The sequence below is a fragment of the Cryptomeria japonica genome, chromosome 6, assembly GCF_030272615.1.
Source record: "Cryptomeria japonica chromosome 6, Sugi_1.0, whole genome shotgun sequence".
Classification (NCBI taxonomy): Eukaryota; Viridiplantae; Streptophyta; class Pinopsida; order Cupressales; family Cupressaceae; genus Cryptomeria; species Cryptomeria japonica.
Genome location: NC_081410.1, coordinates 277,185,288 through 277,212,636, shown reverse-complemented (window position 1 = coordinate 277,212,636; position 27,349 = coordinate 277,185,288). Strand labels below are relative to the sequence as shown.

Below are 27,349 nucleotides of genomic sequence, written 5' to 3'. Positions count from 1 at the left end.
TGTGGAAGGCCGCAGCCTTCAAAATCTTTATTCTTCTTCTTCTTATGTACGGGAAGGAGACCGTGGTCCCTGTAGAATTTGTGGTTCCAAGTCTTCGGATGGCCATTGAAAATAGACTTGCCACCAATGGGTCCAAATTGAAACCCTACCAAGCGAAGCGCGCAGTGGACCCGAGAGGCCGGCCGGACACTCGAGAGCCTGGAGGGGGACCCGAGAGGATGGAAGGGGACTCGAGAGGCCGGGCAGCGACTCAAGAGGCACAGGACCACAGTAGGAGACTCTCGGGCAAGGAAAACCAAGTAGGATGAAGGGCGATCCCAGAGGCATGGGACCCGAGCCAAAGACTCTCGACAATTAGATTATATAAAAACAAAAACAAAAAACACCGTACGGGTCCGTACGGCAATTGACCATATGGCTGGAAAAAAAGAAGAAGGTGCACGATGGTAGGGGCCATCGTACGGTGGACCACCGGCGATGGGACCACCGTACGGTGGACCACCGGCGGTGGGACCACCGTGCAGTGGACCACCGACGGTGAGACCACCGTGCAGTGGACCATCGTGTGGTGGACCACCGACGGTGGAACCACCAATCGGTGTGACCACCGTGCGGTGGACCATCGTGTGGTGGACCACCGTGTGGTGGACCACCGACGGTGGATACCACTGTGCGGTGGACACCCGCACACATAAACCCCCGCACAAACAAAGTGCAAAACACAAAAACGCACGCAAAGGAAAAATACGCAGCCCACACACGCAAAAAAAAAATACGCAACCACACAAACACACACGCAGCTGCTTCGTCGTCAGTGGTCACTGTACCGTTGAACTGCGTTGGGCGTGCGGAAGGAGGACCGTACGGTGTGCACAATTGAGCATGTTGTCCGTACGCTGGAGGTATGTCCGTACGGTAAGGAGGGTGTCGACCACACGGGAAGGTGGTCATACGATTGGAGGTGTCGGTGCTGTTGTTGACCGTACGGGGAGGTTGTATGGCCGAGGTGCCATCGGGGACATTACAGAGGAACAAAAAAAAACGACGATGACCAGATTGAAAAATTATTTGATGACATCTGGAGCCAGGACACTGAAAATATTAGAGTGGAGAAGGGTTTTGACATCATAAAATATCACAGAAATGATGTGCGCCATGGACTTTCGTATGGTTCTGAAGGTTGTAAATTGGTCTTGGCGGCGGGGGCGCTGCCCCTCGACACCGCACCTGGGGCGCTGCCCCTGGACCCCGCGGGGGCGCTGCCCCCAGACCCCAGTTTATTTTTGAGCTACAGTACACTTGTTGGAGTTGGACGGAGGGCATTGGAGATGTCACGGTAAGTGTTGTGGTTGTCCGTACTGTGAGAAAGAAGCCTGCAGCTAAGCATTGGCGGGGAAGCCATAAGCCGTAGAGGGAGAAGGATTTGGAGGTTGCGAACAAACAGAATTTGAGGGAAGGCATTGCAGGTACGCGCAACTGTATGACAGCAGAGAGTTATTCAGTTCAGTTAGCAGCCTTTGGGGGGAGTGATGGAGGATTTGAGGTGTCTCCTAGCCTTTGTGCCAAAGGGTTGTGGCCACCTCCAGGTAGGAATGGTACGCTTGAGGAACTTGGAGTATGTCTCGACTGGACGTGAGGTTGCCTTAGTGGATGCAGAGATGGCTCGGGAGGAGTTGACCACCAAGTTGGAGGCAGTACTAGCGTGAGACATAGCCTAGCGTACCCAGGAGTCGGATGCCGAAAGGGCAGCGCGGGTGGCTATCGAGGACAAATTGGCTATGGAGACAGTATCATTTGAGTAGCAGTTGGTGGAGGTTGAGACTGAAAAGCATGTTTGGCAGACAAGTTTGGTTTAAGCACAGGAGAACTGTGATGTCAAAGAGGCACTTGAGCATCGGATGGTAGCAGCCAAGGGTTTTCAGGCGAGGACGCAACAGGTGTGTGGGTTCCAGGCTCGACTGGCGTCAGCAGTTCTGTTTAATGTCATTTCTATTTTGTATTAAGTCGTCTGGAGACGACTTCTTTTCTTTTGGGGGGGATGATGTTGGAGGCAATATTGTACACGGAAATAAAACTAGTTAATTAAGTTGTAATTGTGTTGGTTAGTTGGCAACCGAGGGGTGGTAGTTGCGGTGCGACGGTTGGAGCTCGCACCCCCTCGGCATCTTTATATACTTCCGAATGTAACTTGTGTAGGACACTTATGAATGGAATAACATCTAATATATTGCATCTGATATCTATGGCATTATTATTCTGCATTACGTGCTTTATCTGTGTACTTTAAGTTATTCACCCGAGAGGGCAAACAGGGAGATCCAAATTTCCCAAGTTTGACCACCTTCGTGCTGATTGCATCCAAGAGGAATCAAGATTGGCTGCAAGAGGAATCATCAAAAGCTCCCATGGTGAAGACACTCATGTTCTTGCCTCTCAGTCCGTCAAGAAGAAAGGAGGGAATTGGAAGAAAGGCAACTTCAAGAGGCATAGAGATCAAAGATCAGAATCTACTCCTGATTCAAAGAAGAAGAAGAAAGATCTCTCCCAAATTCAATGCTTTAGATGTGACAAGTTTGGTCACTTCGCAAGAGATTATTTGTCAAGGCCGAAGCAACAAGGGGCGAACATTAATGAAGTTTCAAATCAGAAGGCAGCGGAAGACAGCTACAATGAATTCCTCTTCATTTCAGCCGTGTCAAGCAATGTTCCCACCGATAGTGATACCTGGCTGATTGATAGTGGAGCTTCTAGACACATCAACGACTATCGGGAGCATCTTTCAGATTTGGTGGAGAGGGAGTCTAATCTCCAAGTGATCATTGGAGATGATGCATGCTATTCTGTGAGAGGATTCGGTGCTACTTCTCTCAACCTTGATTCTGGAATCTCTCTTCACCTCAGTGATGTCTTGTTTGAGTCGGGAATCAGGAGGAATCTTATCTCCATTTCAGCTTTGGAGGATAAAGGTTATCAAGTAGCATTTTCAGAAGGAAGAGTTCTTGCATGGCCAAAAAAATCCAACATCAAATCTGCTCGTGTGATTGGGAATCGGTATGAAAGCTTATATAAGCTTTCCATTCTTCCAGTTCAAGCTCTCCTTCATGACTCCTCCAGTTCAAGCGAGCTATGGCATCGAAGACTTGGTCATCTACATTTCCGAGCTCTTCCAACATTAGAGACGATGGTTAAAGGTATGCCTAAACTTAGTCATGTTCATGACGATACATGTAAAGGTTGTGCTATGGGTAAAAACACTAAGAGTCCATTTCATAGTAGTGAAGGTAGGTCAAAAGAAATATTAGCACTTGTACATTCTGATTTATGTGGACCTATGTCTATTGCATCCCGAAGTGGATTTTTGTATTATGTAACCTTCATAGATGACTGCTCTAGGAAGACTTGGATTTATTTCTTAAGGTCCAAAGAATTTGATGAAGTCCTACGTAGATTCAAAGAGTCTAAGGCCTTAGTGGAAAACTTATCTGGGAAAAGAATTAACGTGCTAAGGTCTGATAATGGAGGTGAATACACCTCGAGTAGTTTTCATGATTTTTGTATTGAGGCAAGGATCTGTTGTGACCTTTTTCACACATCACCCCATTGCAAATGGGGACCCTCCCTTTTTCCTGCTTTCTAGGGTTTTTGTTAGTGCCCGTGACCTTCCGCTTCAATTCTGCTTGGTTCTGTCAAGTTTTGAACGGTTTGAGCCCCGGAGATTGAAAGTCAATTTGTGCAAGCCAAGTGATAACAAAGTCCGGACACCGTCAAAGTGCCTAGAAAGGCCAAAGGACGAAGAACGCAATTGATTTGAACGAATTTGAACAACTTTTAGAAAGTTTGCTTTTTTGCTTTTTCCTATTTTTTAGGAAGTTTCGTTTTTGTCATTTTTAGCCCAATCCCCGATTTGACTTTTTTTAGAAAGTTTTCCCTATTTTTTAGGGATGCCTGATTTTTGCTTTTTCGAAGTGGGGACCTAGGGTTTGCACTCGTTCCGCTGACCTGCTTTGATCGCGATCGAAAATTTTCAAGTTTTGACCTAAAAAGCTAAGTTCCTACATTTTAAGGGTCATGATGCTTCAAATGGTTTGCCTGAGTATGGATTTCAAATTTCAAGTTAATCTGGTTAAAATTGAAGAAATTGTGGAATTTTGAAGTTTTCCAAATATTTTTTTAGTCTGGCTAATCAGTGTGTAATGGTGAATGTTATGACAGGAGAGATCAAAAGCCTGCCTTGGTATGTGGTGCTTGAGATGGGAAAAGTCCGTCCAAGTTGTGAACTCTCCAAACTCCACTCTATGGAGAGGGATGAAAACTCCACCCTGCGGAGAGGGATGAAAAGTCCGCCCAAGTTGTGAACTCTCCAAACTCTGCCCTGTGGAGAGGGATGAAAAGTCCGCCCTGTGGAGATGCCTAAAAACTCCACCCAGGGATATGGTGAATGGCAAGTGGAAGTTGAAAAGTCCGCCCTCCCACTTGAGAAGAGAATAAGTTGAACTCCAAAAGTCCACCTTCTTGAACACTCTAAACTCTGCCCCTTCAAATGAACCCCAAAGTCCGCCTTGAAGCATAAGCTAAAAAGTCCGCCCAAGGTAAGTAGTGTTGTGAGCTACCAAAAGTGCACCCTCCAAGCAAGGTGAGTGGTGCCTAAGACTCACAAAGTCCGCCTTCATGTGCCAAAGGTATCGAGTTGAACAAAGTCCGCCCTTGGAAGTATGAATATTGGAAATGGACTCCAAAAAGGTCTGCCATGATAAGTGTACCCCTCAAACTCCGCTCTCTTCGTGGTTGAGTTCCAAGTCTTCAAGAAAGTCCGCCCAAGCATTATGATGGAGCAGCCAAGAGTGATGACAGGAGGTATAGAAAGTCCGCCTTGGGTGATGAAGGAGTTTCAAAGGTATCATCAAAATCTGCCCTGTGAAGTGAAGAAAAGTTTCTAAGTATTGGCCATGGAGCAAGGAAGTCTCACCAACTCCGCCCAAGTAAGGCACTTAGCTGTTCAAAGTCTGCCCTATGGTGTTAAGGATTATTCCAAGTGTTTGAAGAGGTCATGGTGCAAGGAGGTATTCAAAATCCGCCCTATGCTGATGAAGATGTTATGCTTTCAAAGTCCGCCTCAAGGTAGCAAGCACAATTGTTCTCAAGTGCTACAAAGTCTGCTTAACAACATAGCAATGGATAAGGAAAGTTTCCGAGTGTTTAGCCATGATGTCCTGAAAGAACCAAAGTCCACCCTATGCTGGAGCCACTTACCTATTAAAGTCCGCCTTGCTGCAGGTTGAAGTGCCTAACCCTTCTTCAAAGTCCGCCTTCTTGATGCCTTGGTGCCATGTGTTGCTCAAACTCCGCCATCCATGAGCTAGAAAGTCTGCCCTACACTTGGAGGTCAAGCAAAGTCAACAGCAAGTTCGAAAATAAGTCATTGCTAACTGATTTAGAAAGTTTTGGAAGAAGATATAGTGCAGATTGAGAAAGAATTCGAACTGTGGATGGAATTAGAAAGTTTTAAAAGAAGATATCTCAAGATCAAGTTCGAATTTATGGACTAAAAATCAATTTAGAAACTTGCACTTTGTGAACCAAGAAGAAGATTTTCGAACTTGAAGAGATGACAAGCCAACTAAAGACTAAAATAGAAACTTTCTCCATGAATATTCAGGACTGAAGCTGATTTAGAAACATGAATTGGAAGAATATTTGCGTGTTTCTAATTGTGAAAACCAACTCTAATAGAAATAAGACATTTCTCCTTTCACTATTACACAACAAAAGTTCGAACTTTTTGAGCAAGTTAAGAGCAAATTTCAGAGTTATCTTGCAGGTTGAAGGAGGTTCAAAGAAGGTTTTCACAGGTTGAGCGGAGGGCATGATCACCGCAAATGTCTAAACAGCTTGATCCTATCATTTCATATTTGCAAGGGGTTATCTAGAGCTTTCACCCTCCTCTCGTGCAACATAAATTGGGGCTACGAAGAAGCAAGCATAGAGTTGTCAACAAGAAATTATTCTAAGAAATTCAACAATTTTCCTTCCGAGCTTCATGGGCCTGCCAATCATTCCTCCTAAACCAGGCAGAGAACCTCGTCCAGTACTTCAGCCAGACTTGGATTTTAGTGACGAACAAGAACACGTTATCACAGAATTGTACAGCTTGGCGTGGGAAGAGAAAAGAAACACTCATGATTGGCATCGCATGTGTTTTATCCTTGACAAGGAACTAGAAATTGCCGCACATATCAACGCTGAGATAAGAAGAGAGCAAGAGCCAACTCTCGTACCTGCTCCTGCACCGCCTCAGCAAGATTAGGAGTGACTCACGCTGCGGTGGCGCCTCGTCATCTTCCGACCAATCAGATTGCTCCAAGTCAACATGCCCAAATTCAATGAACTTGACTTATCCGAAAAGGAAACTAGACGCATACTTTAGTGAGAATGGCAATTGTGCCACTTGTCATGTTCTCATTCATTCAAACTGATAGAGTTTTGGGAAACCCTAATTAGGGTTTATAACTTTCAATCTGGGCCCTTGATCACTGTTTGATCTCGGTCATTCATTATTTTCAAAAAACTATATAAGGCTACCTCCTCTCATTTGGAGAGTGTGAGGTTTTTGATATATTGTTGCGTGAAGGTCATATTTTCAAATAATATATTGCATGTGCGCTTTCTCTTAAGGCTTTGTAATCTCTGTTGTTTGAGTGATTAGCATGGTTTCAATTTCCTCAACACATTAGTTAAAGTTAATTTAGATTTGCTTTCATGTTGTTAGAATTGAATGAAGGATTTGATAAGTGTTAATTGACGGTGTATCTCTGCTCATACTTTTGGTGAATGGATGATTTCCATTTCACTGTGCAAAGTTAGTCTGAGCATATCCTCTGGTGCATGCCAACATTCCGATCATAAGCACAACCCGTTGAAGATTGCACCCGCTTTGTGTAGTTGTCCTCAGTGTGGCGAAGCAAAGTGTGGTTTCCCGAGAGCACCCAATTAATACCGTCTCCAGAATTCGTAGGTTTAGATCAGCTTTCTTAAACCCTATCCCTTTTTCCTTTTTTGAAAGTCTAAATCTCGAAAATCCAAAAAAAAGAAAGAGCCTATAATTGATAAATCTATCTAAGTCCAGAAGCTTGAAAGGCACTTGTAAACGTGAGTCCCCCTTGAGATTTTCAGCATACATTACCCAAGTAGCTATCCCACTAAAGTCGCTTGTTCGCACATATAGACCTTGGAATCAACAGTGATTTTTCAGGAGAGGATAGAATACCTTTGGGTATCTTATTCTAATGTTTGATAGATGATAAAACAGACACCAACAGGATCAAGAGGGAGTTTTGTGTCCCTTACAACCCGCAGCAAAATGGGGTTGCAGAAAGAAAGAACAGATCTATTGTTGAAGCTGCAAAATCTATGATTCATGATCAAGATCTTCAGGCTTTTCTATGGGCAGAAGCTTCTAGAATAGCTATGTATGTTCAAAATAGATGTCCTCATCGGATACTACAAAACATGACTCCAGAAGAAGCCTTTTCAAGGATCAAGCCTGATATCAGTCACTTGAGGATCTTTGGATGTCCAGTATACGTACACGTGCCTAAAGATAAAAGGACCAAGTTGGAACCTGTTGTGACCTTTTTCACACATCGCCCCATTGCAAATGGGGACCCTCCCTTTTTCCTGCTTTCTAGGGTTTTTGTTAGTGCTCGTGGCCTTCCGCTTCAGTTTTGCCAAACCTTGCTCAGTTTTGAACGGTTCGAGTCCTAGAGATTGAAAGTCAGTTTTTGCAAGCCAAGTGATAACAGAGTCCGGATACCGTCAAAGTGCCTAGAAATGCCAAAGGACGAAGAACGCAATTGATTTGAACAAATTTGAATAACTTTCTATTTTTAGAAAGTTTGCTTTTTTGCTTTTTCCTATTTTTTAGGAAGTTTCATTTTTGGCATTTTTAGCCCAATCCTCGGTATGGCTATTTTTAGAAAGTTTTCCCTATTTTTTAGGGATGTCTTCTTTTTGCTTTTTCAGAATGGGGGCCTAGGGTTTGCACTGGTGGCATTGGCATGCATCAAAAGCTATCGAAAATTTCCAAGTTTTGACCTAAAGAGCTAAGTTCCTATATTTTAGGGGGTCATGGCACATTCAAAGGATAATCAGCTCGAAAAATCATCTAAGTCTGGAATGTCATCCTGATCCTCAAATGTCCTGAAATTTGACTAAGTCTGAAAAATTGAAGAATCCTCCAAAAACTAGAATTTGCATTATAAGTCCTAGAGGTCTGAAACCACTCTCAAACATCCTGTCAATATATATGAAATATAATTTAAAGTATAAGAACTTATACTTAAATGTTATATTTCATATATAGTCCGCCCTCTTGAGGCCTTCCAAAAGTCCGCCCTCTGGATGAAGAGTCTTAAACTCCGCCCAAGGTGATGATGGATGGTGATCTCCCAAAAGTACACCATGAAGTTGGAGGCTCAAAAGTCCACCCTCATGAGAAATGAAGAAAGTCCGCCATGTTGGAGGGAACACCAAAGTCTGCCATGCATGAGGAAGTAGTCAAAAGTCCGCCTTGAAGAGGGAGCACAAAACTCCGCCCTCCTTGATGTCTCATGAAAGTCTGCCCTCCTTGATGCCTTCCAAAGTCCGCCATCCTTGGTGATAGACCAAAAGTCCGCCCTTGGAGATGGTTTCAAAAGTCTGCCTAGCCAAGGTATGATGATGCCATGGAGAGATACCTCCAAAGTCCGCCCTAGGAGTGATCTCTAAACTCCGCCATCCTTGTTGGAGGGATGTTAAAAGTCCGCCCATGATGGTGTGCAAGCCTCTTAAGGCCTCCCAAAACTCTGCCCTATGGGATGATACCTTCAAACTCCACCCTTGGTGAAGTCATTCAAAAGTCCGCCTTGAGGAGGTAACCCAAAAGTCCGCCTTGGAGAGGTCATCCAAACTCCGCCTTGCCTAGAGCCTTCAAACTCCACCCTTGGTGAAGTCATTCAAAAGTCCACCTTCATGAGAGCCTAACAAAGTAAGCATGAGAGCCTAACAATGGGGAGCCTTCAAAAGTTCGCCCTATGAATGGGATAAAAGAAGTTTAAGGCAAACAAACATGGTGATAGAGGCACCTCTAAACTCCGCCCAAGCATAAAAGTTGAACTCTTAAAACTCCGCCCTACTCTTGGAAGTCAAACAAAGTCAACAACAAGTTCGAAAATAAGTCATTGCTAACTGAATTAGAAAGTTTTTGGAATGGAATCATAAGGAATCTTGCAGACTTGAGAAGCAATTCGAACTTAAAATCCAAAATAGAAAGTTTTCAAAGAGGAAATATTGGAAGATTGACAAAGAATTCGAACTTGTAGCCAATATAGAAAGTTTTTAAGGATGCAATCTTGAGGATTCAGTTCGAATCAGAACTCAAAATTAATTTAGGAACTTTCAAGAGTAAAGAGGTTCGAACTGAAGGAGATGATTGTACAAATCCATTTAAAATTAGAAACTTCCTCCATGAGCAAGATTGGATTGAAGTCAAGAATGGAAGTGCATTTGCGTGTTTCTAACTTTGAATTTAAGTTTGAATACAAATAAATAATCTCTCCTCTCATTATTGCACAATAAGAGTTCGAATTTTATGAAGAGTGAGAGCATTTTCAAGCAAGCTTCTTGCAGGTCTGAGGGTTTTTAAGAAGTTTTATTGCAGATTGGAGGTGTTGCATGGTGATCTCTTGCAGATTGAGCGAACTTTTGGAGGAGTTTTATTGTATCTGCAGATTTTGGAGTTCAATCAACTAATAGAAGGCAGAACTTTCAAGTTTTCTGAGTTTTGTTCCTTCTATATTCTCATTTTGTCAAAGGTGAAGTTGATTGGTGGGCAGATTTATCAATTTTCTCAATTTTTCTGAGTGTATTGGAGGTGTCTTTATCGGGTTTATCCAAAATTTTGATAAGAGGATCATTTTGGATGGAACGTTCTTTCTTTTAAGCATGACCTTCTAAGTATTAGCAGCTTGCTTAAAAGCTAAAAGTGTTGAGAAATTGGAAGATCAAAGCATTCTGCCATCTAACCTTCGAAACTTTGCACTAAAAGATAGATTTCTAACTTAATTTCCTTTGGTTTTGCAAGTCGCACATGGTAGTAGAAGCGGGATCATCTTAGAGATCGCAGCTGGAGTTTCAAGCCAAATGCAGGATTGAGGACAAGTTCACGGGCAAGGTTCATCCGAGCGTGAAGATAGCCAAAATTTGGCTAAGTATGGGAAATGTTTCACAAAGAAAACTCCAATTTCCTCAATTATGATGGAAGCATGGAGAAATTCTTCTCCAAATTTCAGTGTATCAAGAAGGAGGGCATGATCACAGCGAATGTCTGAACAGCTTGATCCCATCATTTCATATTTGCAAGGGGTTATCTAGAGCTTTTACTCTCCTCCCGCGCAACATAATTGGCAGCTGAAGGCAGGATTGTCATAGAAAACACAAATGGAGTTTCAAGCCAAATTCAGAATTGAAGACAGGACCACGAGCAAAGTTCGTCCGAGCATAGAGAGGGTCAAAATTTGGCTAAGTATGAGAAATACTTCACGAAGAGATTTCTTCTCCAAATTCGAGGCACTTGAAAGAATCTCAAGGCATCAAGAAAGAAAAGTTCTTAGACTTGGTGAAAATATGGAAAAGTTCAACAAATTTCCAACTTCTTGAAGGATTTCATCTCCTGAAGAAATTAAAAAAGACAAGCTCCCAAGCAGAATCAAATGGTGACAAGAAGGAATCAAACTTCCATACTGTTGTGACCATTTCACACATCGCCCCATTGTAAATGGGGACCCCTACTTTTTGCTTTCTAGGGTTTGTTTTCTAGGTCTTTTAGGTTCTTGTCTATTAGCCTTTGCATTTTGAGTATTGCCAGAGGGATCACTAAGATAGCAGGCTCTGCTAGAGCTAGGGTGAGTCAGTAGGTGGTCCAAGTCAGGGTCTCATTGAATGCCTTCCTTAGGTTAAGTTTTGCTCTTGTTGCTAGTTGTCTTGTCTGAGTTTGAGGAAGTCAATGAAGCTTTGTGAGTGAATATCATCTTTGAGGGTCTGAGATAGGTCAAATTGATGAGTGATGAAGTCTTGGGCATAGATTGATGAGTAGCTAACCTATTTACCCTTTGGGAACACCTTGGACAAGTCTGGACTTGGAGATTTGATGAAAGGGTCAAAATTTGAGCCTAGAGGAAAGATTTCGCTCCTGACCCTTCCAAAGGGTCCAGAGCGAAATCCTTGGAAAAGACCTAAATTGTCATCGAAAACATTGAAATGATATCACCTTGAAGGCAAATCGACCTGAAAAGATGAAGGAACGATCTAACAACCAAGTCAAGAGCAAAATTGAGGAAAAAATGAGAAATTCTAGCCCAATTCACCAATTTCGCTCCTGACCCTTCCAAAGGGTCCAGAGCGAAATTCTAAGATAGGTCCTATCCTTCCAGGGGTACTTGGGCGAAATGGTTAAAATGTCTTTGTAATCCAAAATTTTGAGCCAGGAAATCCTCGAGGTGGTTTGTTAGAGGTAGGAGCAATGTGATTGAGGTGGGAGTTTGGATGTTTGAGTGGTCTCTAAGGTAAAATCTCAAATTTCGCTCTTGACCCTTCCAAAGGGTCCAGAGCGAAATTTCACAAAGGACCTAAAATTTCACCTAAGTCAGAGTGGTTGAGCGAATTGGCAAGGATATGGAAGGAAATACATCAAAGGGGTGAGTCTAAGGCAAAGTCAAGTCAAATTCAAGGTAAATTGAGCCAAGAATAGGAATTTCGCTCCTGACCCTTCCAAAGGGTCCAGAGCGAATTCCTCTATAAGACACTCCACCTTGACCCCAAACTAGGAACTAGCTCATTCCCAGGCATTAGTGAAGGCAAAACACTTGTTTGGATAAGAAAATGTGGGAAATGAAGTCAAGATTTGAGCCTAAGGGTGAATTTCGCTCCTGACCCTTCCAAAGGGTCCAGAGCGAAATTCTTGCTATTTCTTCACAAAATCTTGAACTAAATGCCAATTCAAGGAGCAAATTCACTTGATCATGATAGGAGGAGGCCTGAGAAGTTATGTCCAAAGCATGGAAAGGAGAAAGGAAGTGAGAAATGAGCTTAAAATGAAAATTTCGCTCCTGACCCTTCCAAAGGGTCCAGAGCGAAATTCACATATCCTCTATGTTGCTACTTGTTATGGCCAAGTTTTTTACTTCTAAGGCATGGATGGAAGGACTTTGATGTGTTCTAGCCTTTGAAAGGTAGATTGAGGCGATGGAATAGTGAAAATCAACCCAAAATAGGAATTTCGCTCTTGACCCTTCCAAAGGGTCCAGAGCGAAATCCTCAATTTGACACTCTATTTTGCCTAAGACATTGAAAAGTGAGGATTTTGAGCTAAGTGGATGGCAAATAGACTTGATTGTGGTGAGGAAAGGTGAGTTTGATCAAGTTTGAAGGTGGACTGAAGGGAAGAAGTGTGAAATCAACCTAGAACAAGAATTTCGCTCCTGACCCTTCCAAAGGGTCCAAAGTGAAATTCTCCATAAGCACTATTTTCTTCCTTGTTTTGACCAAAAGCCTTGTTCCTTGGACATAATGGGGGTAAATTGACATGTTTTTGCCTTTTGAAGTGATAGAAAGTAAAGAAGATAAAGGATTTTGTCCAAGATTATGAATTTCGCTGCTAACCCTTCCAAAGGGTCCAGAGCGAAATTCTTGAAAACACCTATTTTCTCTTTAGATGAGGTCCAACCCTTGGTTCCTATGGCGTGGATGGAAGTGGAGTGATGTATTCTTGCCTTTTGAGGTAGATTGGAGTTGAAGAAATGAAGAATCAAGCCTAAATCTTGAATTTCGCTCCTAACCCTTCCAAAGAGTCCAGAGCGAAATTCTCATAATCTCCTTTTTTCTTCCAATTTTGTGTTAAGACAAACATTGACCAAGGTGAATTAAGCTTGAAGATGTCCCTAAGCATGCATTTGAATGAGTTGTGATCACTAGAAGTGAAGATTTTGAGCTAGACCATAAATTTCGCTCCTGACCCTTCCAAAGGGTCCAGAGCAAAATTCTAAATAGGTCCCGTCCCTAGCCATGGTTTTGAGCGAATTTCTCCTTTCAGGCCTTTTTTGGGATCAAACAAGTGTTGTCTTCGTGTGAGAGGGATCCAAAGGTGAGAGTCAAAGGAAAACAAGGTAGGAAAGATAGAGCTAAGTAAGGGAAAGCAAGCAAAATAGGAATTTCGCTCCTACCCTTCCAAAGGGTCCAGAGCGAATTTCTTCATAAGACACTATTTTTTGCTCCAATCTACGAGCTAGTGCATTCCCAGACAATTTTGAAGCCCAAAGACTTGTTCTTAATGACTTAAGGGATGAAGAATGAAGCTAAGTGAGGGAAAACAAGCAAATCATGAATTTCGCTCCTGACCCTTCCAAAGGGTCCAAAGCGAAATTCTCAAAATCACCTAGTTTGCTCACGTTTGAGATCAAAAGATAGACTCCTAGGCCTTGGTGGAGAGAAAACTAGTATATGCTTGTCTTGGGAAGTAATTTGGGGTAAGGAAATGATGGAATTTAGACCAAATCATGAATTTCGCTCTTGACCCTTCCAAAGGGTCCGGAGCGAAATCCTTTGAAGCCCCTATTTTTCGCCTTGTTTGAGCTGGGCAAAGGGCCAGTTGTGAGATCATGATGGGAGGAGGTTTGAAGGTTAAGTCTAGGATTGTGAAATGTTGAAAGAAATGGTCTAATTGAACAAAATCAAAAATCGCTCTTGACCCTTCCAAAGGGTCCAGAGCGAAATTCTTATAGGGCCTGTCCCTGGGGAGGATCCTAAAGCAAATTCCATTTTGATCCCTTTTTGCTAATGATTTAAGGTAAAAAGTGTTATGGCCAGGATAAATATATCATGTGTACTTAATCATCTTTTGGTTTGTTTTGCAGATGGAAGAAGGTCAGGTCAGGACAAGGACGACCTATTCCAGTCCCATCATCATCGAGGAGGACTCAAGGTGTTTTGAAGCTTTGGAAGACTGCAAGTGTTCGAAGAATTGTAAGCTATCTCCAAAACCTTCATTTCGCCACACAAAGGAACCACATGATGACAGAGAAGAAGGATCTTACAAGTACTTCAAGGCGAAGTATGCTATTAGAGAAAGAAATGCCTTGACCATCAAGCACATGGAAGTTGAAGAGGTACATCATTCATTGCATCAAAAGACAAAGGAGGATCAACCAAGACACAAACGTCAAACAAGATGGCATCCCAGTCACTTTTCTTCCAATCGGATTAGTCCACCTCGGCATGTCCAGATTCAATGTACCTAATTTATCGAGGATGGCACAAACTTCTAGGCACCTACCCCTGTTTCCTATTGGTTCTCAAATATTAAATGTAATTATTTCATTGGCTAAAGGAGTTTGTTATAACAAACCCTAATTAGGGTTTCTATCTTGTAATCCTAGGCTTTGATTGTAAATCAATCAGAGCCATTGAAATGTAAGGAGCTCTCTCTATAAAGCCCTGGCTCTTCATTTGTAAGGGTTAATAGTGAATAGTTGGTTAATAGAGGTTAGAATAGCTAAGAGTTAGTAGCTAGAATAGTGAATAGAATATCAATTAGAGTAGATTACGAAGAGAAGGCAAGAAATTGTTGCCTTGATTGTAAATAAACTCCATTTTCATTGAAGTTATGGTAATAAGTGTCGTTTCTTTGCAATATGCATGGTCTCTTGTTGAATCTTCATTTTAGATGATGGTTAATTAGATAGAATGAAGGAAGTTAATGAACGCACTAGCGTGGAATCCGCCTAGTCCAAACTACTAGCCTCTTGCTGACTGTAAGTGCGCCTTGCGTGGTCAACTGGCATAGAATGAACTTAATTTCAAGTCATTACACGTCTATTGTTCATGCATTATCTTGAATGGTGATCACAGTCTGATGGTGTACGATTTGAATCTATTTGAAGCCTCCTTTAGAAGATCGCACTGAGTTGGTGTCGGGATGTTCAATCTGATGGTGAGACCCAGTCCAATAGGACTCCACCTAGTCGTTCATCCACCTTCTCGCATTCTAGGTCTTAGAGTAGACTCTCTGAGCCCTGTATCTTTTGATATTTTTTTATCTCCCAGTTAGTAGATAGGACTTGTGATTCCAGCAAATCAGACGCTCAAACAGTCGAATGTAAGTCCCCCTTGTGATTCCAGCATAATCACATCATACCACAAGAGCTTATCCACATATAGAGACCCTACATATAAGAACCTTGGAGTCTTCTCGAATGATCCTTAGGCAAAATCTTCAGCATTCGGGGAAATTTTGTTCAAGAGAGGATAAGGTACCTTGGTATTTTATTCTGTGTTCGCATGTGCATGAAAAACACATCAACACATACTTAGACAATTTCTTGGCACAAATTGGAGAATTCAAGGAAGACATCCAACACATTGAGGTGCGCCTCGTCATCTTCCAACCAATCAGATTGTTCCAAGTCAACATGTCCAGGTTCAATGAACCTGACTTATCCAGAAGCTTCTAGAAGGGCACACTTCACAATGCAACAACCTTCTATTTTCATTGATGGTTCATATTTAGTAAGAAGGACAAGTGTCCCAAATGTAATTTTCTCATTGGTCGAGGGTAGTTAGTTTTGGGAAACCCTAATTAGGGTTTGTAGCTTTCAATCTAGGCCCTTGATCACTGTTTGATCTTGGTCGTTCATTGATTTCTGAAAACTATATAAGGCTACCTCCTCTCATTTGGAGAGTGTGAGGTTTTTGACATATTGTTGCATGAAGGTCATTTTCGAATAATATATTGCATGTGCGCTTTCTCTTAAGGCTTTGTAATCCCTATTGTTTGAGTGATTAGCATGGTTTCAATTTCCTCAACACTTAGTTAAAGTTAAATTAGATTTGCTTTCATGTTGTTAAATTGAAGGAAGGATTTGATAAGTGTTAATTGACGGTGTATCTCTGCTCATACTTTTGGTGAATGGATGATTTCCATCTCACTATGCAAAGTTAGTCTGAGCCTATCCTCTGTGCATCCCAACATCTCGATCATAAGGACAACCCATTGAAAATTGCACCGGCTTTGTGTAGTTGTCCTTAGTGTGGCGAAGCAAAGTTTGGTTTCCCGAGAGCACCCAGTTGATACCGTCTCCGAAGTTCGTAGGATTAGATCAGCTTTCTCAAACCCTATCTCTTTCCTCCTTTTTGAAAGTCTAAATCTCGGAAAATCTAAAAAAGAAAGAGCCTAAAATTGCTAAATCCGTCTAAGTCCAACAGTTCAAAGACATTTGTTAACGTAAGTCCCCCTTGAGATTTTCAGCATACACTACCCAAGAAGCTATTTCACTAAAGTCGCTTGTTCGCACATATAGACCTTGGAATCAGTAGTGATTTTTCAGGAGGATAGAATACTTTCGGGTATCCTATTCTAATGTTTGGTAGATGATAAAACCAATACCAACAGAACCTTCTGGCAAGAGAGGAATATTTGTGGGCTACGGTGAAACCTCTAAAGCCTACAAAATCTACATTCCAGGTCAGAGGTATATAGAGGTTAGCAGAGACGTTACATTTGAGGAAGATGTTGCATTCAAAAACTCCAAAGGTTCATGCATGGAGATAGATGATGAAGTTCATGAGAATCCTCAAGACATGGACACTGATCATGCTCCTAAGATTCAGAGGGAGTCTACTGAACCTTTAGCAAAAGATGATCCAATTGAACCTTTGGATCCTACTGATGGGCCTAGAGCTATTGTTGTGAATCGGAAGAGACCTCTTTGGGCAAGGACCACTATGCAGGAGGCAAAACAGTTCGCGGCTCCTAGAGGTACATTCAGAGAAAGTAAAAGACCTCAGAAATTCTCTAGCTATGTTGCATTGATGTGTAATCTTATTGAGACTGAACCCTCCAGTGTTGAGGAAGCCTCAAATCAGCAAGTATGGAAAGATGCTATGGATGAAGAATATCAATCCATCCTTAAGAATGATGTTTGGGACATTGTGCCAAGACCTAAGGGAAAGTCGGTTGTATCTTCCAAGTGGCTAATCAAGATTAAGCATGCAACTAATGGAAGCATTGAGAAATACAAGGCTAGATTTGTGGCTCGTGGTTTCTCTCAGAAAGTAGGAATAGATCGTTGAGAAACATTTGCTCCAGTTGCTCAATATACTTTCATCAGGACCATCATTGCCATTGTAGGAGCTAAGGGATGGAAGCTACATCAGATGGATGTGTAGACAGCTTTTCTCAATGGTGTGATTAAGGAAGAGGTCTACATTGAGCAACCTGAAGGCTTCGTGATTCATGGGAAGGAGTCTCATGTGTGCAAATTGAAGAAAGCATTGTACGGTCTCAAACAGGCTCCTCGTGCATGGTATGAAAGAATTGACAGATACTTAGTAGGTTTCAGCTTCTGCAAGAATAATGCTGATCCGAATATCTACTTCAAGGTATTCAATGGTGAAATGTTAATTTTGGTACTATATGTTGATGACCTATTTGTTACTGGGGAAGATCATCTCATCCTTAGATGCAAGAAGGAGTTGACTTCTGAATTTGAGATGAAGGACCTAGGACTCATGTATTTCTTTCTAGGTTTGGAAGTATGGCAAAGGCCAAAGGAAATTATTTCGAGTCAAGGTAAATATATCATTGATATCTTGAAGAGGTTTGGAATGTTAGATTGCAAGTCTATGCCTACACCTATGGAAACTAACTTGAAGAAGTTAAGTGAATCTGCAGCTAGTTCAGATCTCAAGGATCCCTCTATGTACAGGCAGTTGATTGGATCCTTGATGTATCTAGTTAACACTAGACCAGATATTTGTTATGCAGTGAGTGCACTTAGTCAGTTCATGTGTGGACTAAGACAGCTACATCTAGTTGCGGCCAAGCATATCTTGAGATACTTGCGTGGCACAGTTGGATATGGATTGAAATATTCTTCCAATGTGGACCTGAATCTAGAAGGCTATTCTAATTCTAATTGGGCAGGGAGTGTTACTGATCAGAAGAGAACCGCTGGTTGTTGTTTCAGTTTGGGATCTACTATGATTTCCTGATGTAGCGGGAAGCAGTCTTCAATGGCACTGAGCATCGCAAAGGCAGAATACATTGCAGCATGTGTGGCAATTCGCGAAGCAGTGTGGCTTTGGAAGTTCCTTGCAGGATTGTTTGGACAATCATTGGAGCCTACAGTTTTCATTGTGATAACCAAAGCTAAGTGAAGTTTTTTGTCAATCCTGTGTTTCATGACAGATCAAAGCATGTGGAGATCAAGTATCACTATGTCAGAGATATGGTGCAACGGAATGCGATTCAGTTGAGGTACATCAGCACTGATGATCAGACAGCCGATATTCTCACCAAGCCTCTTGCCCAAGTAAAGTTTGTGTACTTTCGAGACAGGCTTGGAGTTGTGGAAAATGAAGCCCTAGCTGAGAGGGAGCCTCAACATCAGTGATTTCTTGAGATGTACTTTAATGCATTCTTCTCTATGAGAGAAGTTTGAGGTGCAAGCCCTTGTTAATGCATTATTCTCTGTGAGAGAAGTTTGAGGTGAAAGCCCTTGTTCCACCCTCTGCGAGTAGGCATGGTGGATCCACCCTCTACGAGTAGGCAAGGTGGATGTCATGGAAGAAATTCCATGATGTAGCACTTGTGTTTATTCACCCTCTGGGAGTAGCTATGGTGAACGTCATGTTGAGATGACGACATCACAATTCTGTGATGGGCACTTGTGTTTATTTGTTTTTCCATCCATGGGAGCAGCCATCACCCTCTAGGAGTAGCCATGGTGGTTGTCACAATGTGACTCGGATATTGAGAAGGACTCCTCCCTAGCTAAGAGGGAGTGTTGATGTGTAGCTAGGTCGGATCCTTCTAGGGCCGACCTAGCACGTTTGATGGCTAAGTGGCCTGTCGGCCTTAGCCACAAGTTTGACAAAATTTAATGTATTAATCATTCAATCTGGCCCTAAGTGGGCGGCTTCATTTGGGCCCTAATGTAACTTGTAAATTCAATTGTAACTTGTTCATGTATTAGGTCTGGCCCAATACATGTAACTTGTAAATTAAATAGGGCTGATCCTATTTTGGCGCCAAGTTGGAAGGGCCGACCCAAGGCTTATTAGCAAAGCTTGCCACATATATAAGCCAAGTCATTTGTAATCATTCAACACACAATTAGCGAATCATCTGCTTACGATCAGCAAAGTCATCTCTGCAAATCTGCATTCCAAACAGCAGCGAATTTGTTCAGGGCTTCATTTAGGGCAGCAACTTCAAGACTAAGATCAGAGAACTTCTCTAGGGCTGGCGAATTCATCCTCAAGGCCAGCGAACTGCTCCTAGGGCAGCAAACTTGCTCTATATGCTGTGTATCACCTTCAGATCAAGCATTTTGTCTACATCAAATTGAGAATCAATCAGATAAGTCTGTTCTATGTGTTGTTCACTCTACTGTGTGCCCTAATTTGGGTTTTTTGCTATATCACTTCATGTGTGAAGTGAAGTTGTAATACTCATACTGATTTCTGAGTTAATGTAGGTTTAGACTTTGTTGCTGGGTTTTTCACCTCCAAGAGGGAGGTTTTCCCAGGGTACTGATGTGTTATGTGTGTTCATTATACTGTTATCTGTCTGATCCTAAAATTCAACACGAACATGGTAAAAACCTTCACACTTTCAACTACTGTATGCCCAACTCTTGTGGCTCACAATCTTGATTTAAATGAAAGGCGCCTCTCATCAACCTTTCATGGTTTTCACAAAATTTTACCACAAACCTGGACATGAACAAGAACACACTCATCTATTCACCTCATATGGTTTTTTGGATTACCACTAACCTTTCTGATATCCATGAACTGCATTACACTAGTGCTTTTGTTCATTACAATATTTTACACTAGAAAGTTACATAATGAAATAAAACACACAGATGAATAGAAATAGCCACCATTGTTAATTGTGCCACTCAATCTCCAACAACACAGAAAATTGTCACTACCATTGGAGATGGAATATTGGTGTTATATCCCCCTCCCATGATGTGAAATTTTCAATTATTAGAAAAATAGAAGCACACACCACAATTAAAAACAAAATGCCACCAAAGCTGATAAGCGGCCCCATCATTGATGACTGATGAGAGGACGTTGAGTGTCCTCCTTCCTCTGTTGCCTCCTACCTTCAAGCTTGAATTTACTTAAAACACATATTCCTCGTCACTAAGACAAGATAGCTCTTCATCTTTGGCATTCTCTTCCTAATCCATTTCTTCAACCAAAGAAGCATGTTGATCTAGTTTGTCATCTAGTAGATCATGTTGCCTCTTCATACAATTCAAAATTGCATGTCCTACTTCATTACAATAGAAGCATTTTAATTTTCCTTTTAAAGAGCGATGCCTTAATTTGTACTTTCGCTTTCTTGAAAGTGAACTAGCTTTGTTTTGTACGTATAAGACTTTTTTGAATTTTGAGTGTTCATTGTGGTCAAGCAATGGAGAGATTATTCCTTCAAGACTAATTTTTACCTTGCTTAATGTGAACACCATACCAGACATGTTCTAGGCAAACTAGTCAAAAGAATTGCTTTGGCATCAATATCCTTTACTTTCTCATTAATGTCATTTAGAGGATTTAAGAGAGTGTGAAAATTACTTATATGATCTGCCATTTTCGCACCTTTATTCATCTTCAATCCATAAATGTCATCTTGGCACTTTCTAGTTCAGATCCAAAGAGCTTATTTAATGACTCCCAAATCTCTTTAACAAACTTTGTGAAATCCACATGGTGTAAGTACGCTTTTGACAAGTTGAGGACAATAGTTCCCAACACTTTTTTATTTTTGATATTCCACTTAGCAAGTTCATTTGCATTAGTTGGTGTGACTGAGTTCAGTTTGACAACATCCAAAGATCTGTTTCTATGAGGTGTAACTGCATTTGTATCTTCCATGTAAGAAAATCTCTACCTTCAAATTTCTCAATGTAACTTAATTTATCCATGACTACCCCTTAATCAAAAGAATATCAAAGATGTCAAGTTCCACCGACAATGCACCTTGATTATAACACTTTTAACAAAGACACACTTACTACTGCTTATGAGTTCAACTCACATATTGACAAACTTAGACCAAATTAATAGCAATAAAAACAATTAGACTTCAACGCAAAACAAAATCCATTTGTCATGAATTTAATGTATCTTACTGTCCATAGAAGTTTGAACAAGATACTCGCAGGTTTGAAAGTTTAAAACTCATTTTCAATTGATCAATACATGCAGATCTAATACAATAAAGTCATAATGGACACCCAACAATTATTGAAAAGTCTTTTTCCTTCTGTCAACACCTTTTACGTTTCAAAGTATTTTTCTAAAAGATTGTTGGGTTTGTTTCTCTTATTTTTCAGCTTTCCAACACAATTTGAATCGTCAAATTTTGTCAAACAACGAAAAAGACATGTTGATTTCATGAGGTTGTTCCAAACCTCTTTTTTAACACCTTTGTTCTTGTTTCACTTTGAATGTTACACCTAAACTCTAGATTAAGTCTCCTCACACTCAACCCAACTTGTACCAGATTTTGGTATGTAAAATGTGCTCAACTTCCCCTTGTGGCATGACTCAAAGCCATCTTCATGAGCTCACCCTTCACAACCACGCAATCCAAATATTGAAGCCCAGCTCTGATACCATATTGATTTTTAGAGCTTCACGCAAAAAATGAAAATATCGATTGCTATTCACAATCTAAAACTATACATATATGGGTTTTACTTAATTTTATCCCATATAGCTCAACTCAACCTATTAATTTTATCCCATATAGCTCAACTCAACCTAAGTCTAGCGAATTGTTAAAACAACTCGTAACAAATAACAAATAATGAGCACAAACAGATTTTCCAGCACTAATGCTATGTCACAAGGTTCGTGTTAGTGTTCAAGTTCAGCAAAGAAAATTTTGGAACAAGTTCATCTATTGATGAAAAAAAATTTAAAAATCATGATTAAATTCAACTACTATTTTTATTTTTTGTTTACATATATTATGTTTTTTAATTGGAAATATTAAAATTTAAATGTATTCAAAATAACTAGAAGTCAAATAAACTTTTAATACATTTTAAAATTAAAATCAAACCTAAATATTATATATTAAAAATAGCTTATAAAATTGTCATTAAAGGTGTGGTGTGATGGTTAAAATATAATGTTGTTGTCACCACCAAAGTTCATGTCCTCTCTTGACCATTTGGCTCACAAGCTTTGCACCTCTACTGGACCATTTAACTCACGGATTTGGACCGTTAGTATTAATGCCAAGGAGAAGGTCCCTATCTGTAGCCTCTAAGGCTTAGGCTGGCTAGAAATTTCCTAAGAAATAATCAAAAAACAAATAGTTTATAAAATTATGAATATTAGTAAATGTCTTTAATTTAAAAATTAGAGCATAAAGGATTTATTTTCCAGCTCCACGAAAGCTTCGTGGGGGCTCATCTACTCCCCACCTAGCTTGGTCACTCTAGCAAGGACACCATCTCATTTGTTTTACAAATGACTAAGTTGTTTAAGAGGAACTTATTTATTGTCTCTCATCCTCTACATCCACAAGGTACCCTCTACTATGAGAAAGCCGCCTTGTCCTCAATGGGCTTGCAAATTATGTTCCTGTTATCAAACATTGCCCACCAACCCTTCATTCTATTACATGGGCTCAAACAAAATCTTGGTTGGATAAAAGTGCGTAAGTTCAGCCGTAGTGCAGTTGAGTGAGAGAGGGACAATTATAGACTCGGACAATTATCACCTGGTTGATGTAGCTCGCTTATAGTGCTCTCAACGACTCTTTTTGCCGTTGTTCTCAAATACCAGTCGGGCTAATCCATGAGAGAACCTCAATTCATGCATCAACATTCTTTCGGCAGTGTTCAGGTGCCATAGATCACATTTCATTCTGAAAATATTGTAGACATAGCTCTGCAACAGAAAATATTATAAACAAAAAAATAAAAATGGAAACATCGATAAGCCCAATAAGATAAGTACGGACAAATACAATGTCGATTTCAAATTGAATTTAGGGTATCCTTTTAGATTGGCTAAACTTCGAATATCTATGATAAAATCCACCAAACTTTGGGACTTGATTATTATTCATATGACCTTTTGATTGAAATTCCAATAAGAGAACTGAATTCTTTATTACAATTCAGTTTGTTGAATAATGAATAGTAGGCATCATTCCATTTTTCTAAGCATCGAATCTTGGGTTAATACCTCCAACCACTAAAGTGTCAGCTAGATTTCTGAAATTTCACATCAACTAGAGCCTTCCAAAGTATCTAGATCCATATTCATCTTGGCTAAACTTGGCATTCACTTTAAATCCTATATAAAAAACACTCAGAGAGCGTGTCACTATCAATAATCACATGTACATAATTTTGAGGGGAAAAGATTTTTTAACAAGATGTCAACAATGAAATCAGAGGATTATTGTGAAAAGAAGTTAAGAGTAATATCTACACAATTCGTCTCTCCAATGCAGAGGCCAAGTCAAAATCAAGTTCAGTTTTCTTTTTTCCGTTTGTTACACTGGACCTATAGCAAGTTGGGCAGGGATGTAGCAATAAATTCTGGTAGCAAATACCCAAGTTCAAATCCAGCGTCAACACCGTGTGTGTAAGGTGCAAGGTTCATTGAAGGAGGCCCGCTCCCAAGGGATGAAGCCTTTTTAACCTATTCAAACATTGAAGCATACACAAAGACGATTCTTTACTGCAAGTTTTGTATTGCTGGAGGCCTAATGGCCTGTTTTTAAAATTTGTTAAATTGGCGAGTAAAGGTAGTAGTTTACCCGAAAGAATACATCTACAACGGTCGTCCGATTGGAGTTTCTAATACACTGAATAACCGTGACTTCCTACTTCTCTCAACGTTTCCTGGCATTACCAGAGATGGGCATTCTCACATGTTTATTTTTAATTGTTATCATCGATTACTATATAAGACCGAATGTAAAATATGTACTTGAAGCGCAAAAACTAAGTATAACCCATTCCAAGGAGTAGCTCTTACACACATAGTTTGATACCCAGGACACATATTTGGATCCATGTGATTTCAATGCAGCCCTAGACTGATACAGAAAATGATTGTGTTCAAATGTTATGAATGTTGCTTGATTTCAGAGAAAAAAGAGTAATGTGTTTATATAGCAACATACCTTGAGGGTGATGACATCTCGAATGACCAGTCTGTAGTCAACTGCAACAGCCAAATAGCGCGCATTCGGGGAGAAAGAGCAAGCTCCTGTTTGTTTGTATGTATCGCTGAACTCCATGTTAATCCACCTGGGCCCTACACATTCCCGTTACACCATCTCTACTTTGATCAAACTGCATTAATATCCCATGCTTTATTTGGACTGGGGATACTACGATTTGTTCCACTGCGTGCTACCGAGTGCAGTAGAGATCGAGAGTATACATTGTAACTTGTTTAATGATCCGTGCCTCCTACAATCTACAGTGCCGATGCCATGAGCCAATCACATTCTACAATGTCGATGCCATAGCACAAACCCTGATGAAAACGGTCCATTTTTTTATTGGAGCAGATTATTGATTTTACGGGAAACTGTTTTACAGTCTCATATTCATGTTAAACGCAAGTCATTAAAGAATATATTTAGAATGTTAACTAAACAGGCGGGTAGTATACACATTTCAAATAATATATTCGCTAAATATATATATTAAAAAAATAAAGATTAAAAATTTAAGTACATGTAATAGTGTTGAGAAGTGACAAAGGGAGTTAACACATGAAGAGGGGTCAAAAATGGAGCGAAGTCTAATAGTGGTGATATGTGGGAAGGTTTATGGACCTCACAATCGAGCAATCAAATTGTCAACGCATGTCATAAAAATATAAGAAATGGTGATTAAATAGATCAAACATTGTACGCAAAAAAAATGTTTTATAATATAAATAGATTTGTCAAATTTAAGTATATCCCTGTACAGTTTTTCAAATCAGAGCATACTCATCTGAAAATTGTCAGAACACATACTACAGCGGATGTGGTATGCAAATAGCCACAACTTTGAAATAAACACCCCTAGTAAGTCAAAAAAAGGTACAACTATACATACAAGTAAGCCTTAGGCGCTCAATTTTTTAACTTGTACTAAAAGTCAAGTGAAACCACGTCATCACTTTACAAGACATTCCATCCCATCACAAGTACCAATCAGATCCATCACTAGTCAGTCAGATCCACATTCACGTCACTTATCAAACCAAAACCAACACATTGTGTCCCATCAAACATATTGAAGCACACATGTAATGGGCACTTCCACCCACTTCCCCCTGTATCGAACAACATCAAGATGTAAGGCCACCATTGAACAACCACATACTACAAGCAATGGACTGAACCAGTCAAGTCATCCATTTATGGCTAATTTGAAATTACATAATCCAACTGTAAAAACACAATCCAAACAATAGGACACATATTTATTTCTCTCCAAATCAGACAACCAATCCACAAATCATTAATGCAAACAATTCAAATAGCCATGGCATCTGTTAGATTTGTGTGAATGTTGTCATTGATGTCAAACCCTGTGATCTGGTTAGGACAGGATGTAGCATATTGAGCAACAGTGGAAGTCAAGTATGTATGTGATGTTGAGCAACAGTGGAAGATAGGTATGTATGTGATATTAAGCAGAGAGGTATGTATGGTTTACGAGTAGTTTGCGGAAGATCCTTTACTCTGGAATCTAGTGTTTTGCTAATCACGTGGTTGAGCTTTTCCTTTTGTATCAAGTGTTGGAATTAGTTGTGACTGTGGAATTGCTACTTGGATATTACTATTGCAATATGATCTATAAGTTCTATGCTCCGAAATTTGTGCCATTTGTATCTTGAAGATGGAAGTTGTTATGCTTGGAGTTTGTGTTTATGAGTCTGTGTCTATGAGTCTAGCAAACCTTTGTTTTTTGTTCTGGTAAATAAGAAGGAAGCATGTAGAAGATCAGTGAAGGTCGACTTGGTTACTCTGTTTTGGTCAAGGCATATTTGGGTAGCGTGCTAATCCGAGAAATGCATTATTGTATAAACCTTTTGTGCTTGGCCAACATATTATCTTGGTGTATGTGCTTACCAATATATATATATATATATATATATATATATATATATATATATATATAGTGAAGTGAGAGATAGAGAAACAAAGTGTATGCGAGCAGTGTGCAGTATCAGTAGTAGAGTGAAGGTGTGTGTAAGTGCGAACGTGCGAGTGCAAGACAGAGTTGCAGTAATCTCTTACCGGATTCTCTACAAGTAGTTGGTTTGACAGATTGAAGACAAAGTTGCAGTAATCCCTTATGGGATATGCTACAAACAGTTGTGTTGACAGGTTGGAGAAAGTGTTGTGAAGATCCCTTACCGGATCTATTGTAAGTTGTTTTGATATCTTATCTTATCTTGGAACTGACCTCATGCATTTGGAGATGCATTTTTCTTCAGTTCACTTATTTCTATTGCAGTGAGCATTCTGACAGTCTGTTGTATTGTAATCAAGCAGTGAGCCATCCGACTACGAGCCACCCTTTTGTAAACACCATATAACTAGTTATATTATTGTTGTCACAGGGATTTGCACCTAAAAACTAAGATGAGGGCTTAGCAATCCCGTGAAACATGGAAACACCTTTGAGCATGTGGGTTGCTCAAATTGAAGGTGAATCTCCAGATTATGGGTTGGCTCCCCTTTAGATATCCTAAAAACTAATGATTTTACTTGAGAAAAGGGATAGGGAGATGCTTTGTAAATGAAACTATTGCTACTAATGGGTGATACACCAATTGAAAATAACTTGATATGAACTATTGGACTCACAATTACTTAGCTATGAAGTTGTAAATACTCACAACTTAGCAATGCATGCTCTGCATAAGTGTTTCATATGAAAGGTCTAAGTTTTCTAATATTTGTAAAGAGGAAAAAGAGGAAAACAGTGTTGTTTTCACAATTTCATACACTAAAAACAACAACACATTCATTGACCTGCAAGTTGCTATAACATGCTATACCATGAACTCAACATTGAAGGAACTAGATAAAAATTAAGGATTATTGAGTAAAAATCACAATACTTTTATCAAAACATTCACATACAATACTGGAAAAATGAATAACTGAAAAGGAAATGAACTTCTATATTGAGAAATAGGAGCAACTTTCATTACAAGTCTGAAAATCTTTACACGAATCTGGAAAATAGTCATAAAA

At 40.2% G+C, this 27,349-nt stretch overlaps 1 protein-coding gene across 1 annotated transcript in view; it reads right to left on the bottom strand.

Annotated features, from left to right (window-relative positions):
* The window catches only part of LOC131062626 (uncharacterized), an 81,839-nt gene extending 57,116 nt beyond the window's left edge, over window positions 1-24,723 (bottom strand). The window contains exon 1 of the mRNA XM_057996332.2: window positions 24,263-24,723. Coding sequence (XP_057852315.2) covers window positions 24,263-24,379 — 117 coding nt within the window. The 5' untranslated portion in view covers window positions 24,380-24,723. The remainder of the gene's footprint in view (window positions 1-24,262) is intronic.
* Window positions 24,724-27,349: the final 2,626 nt, after the last annotated feature.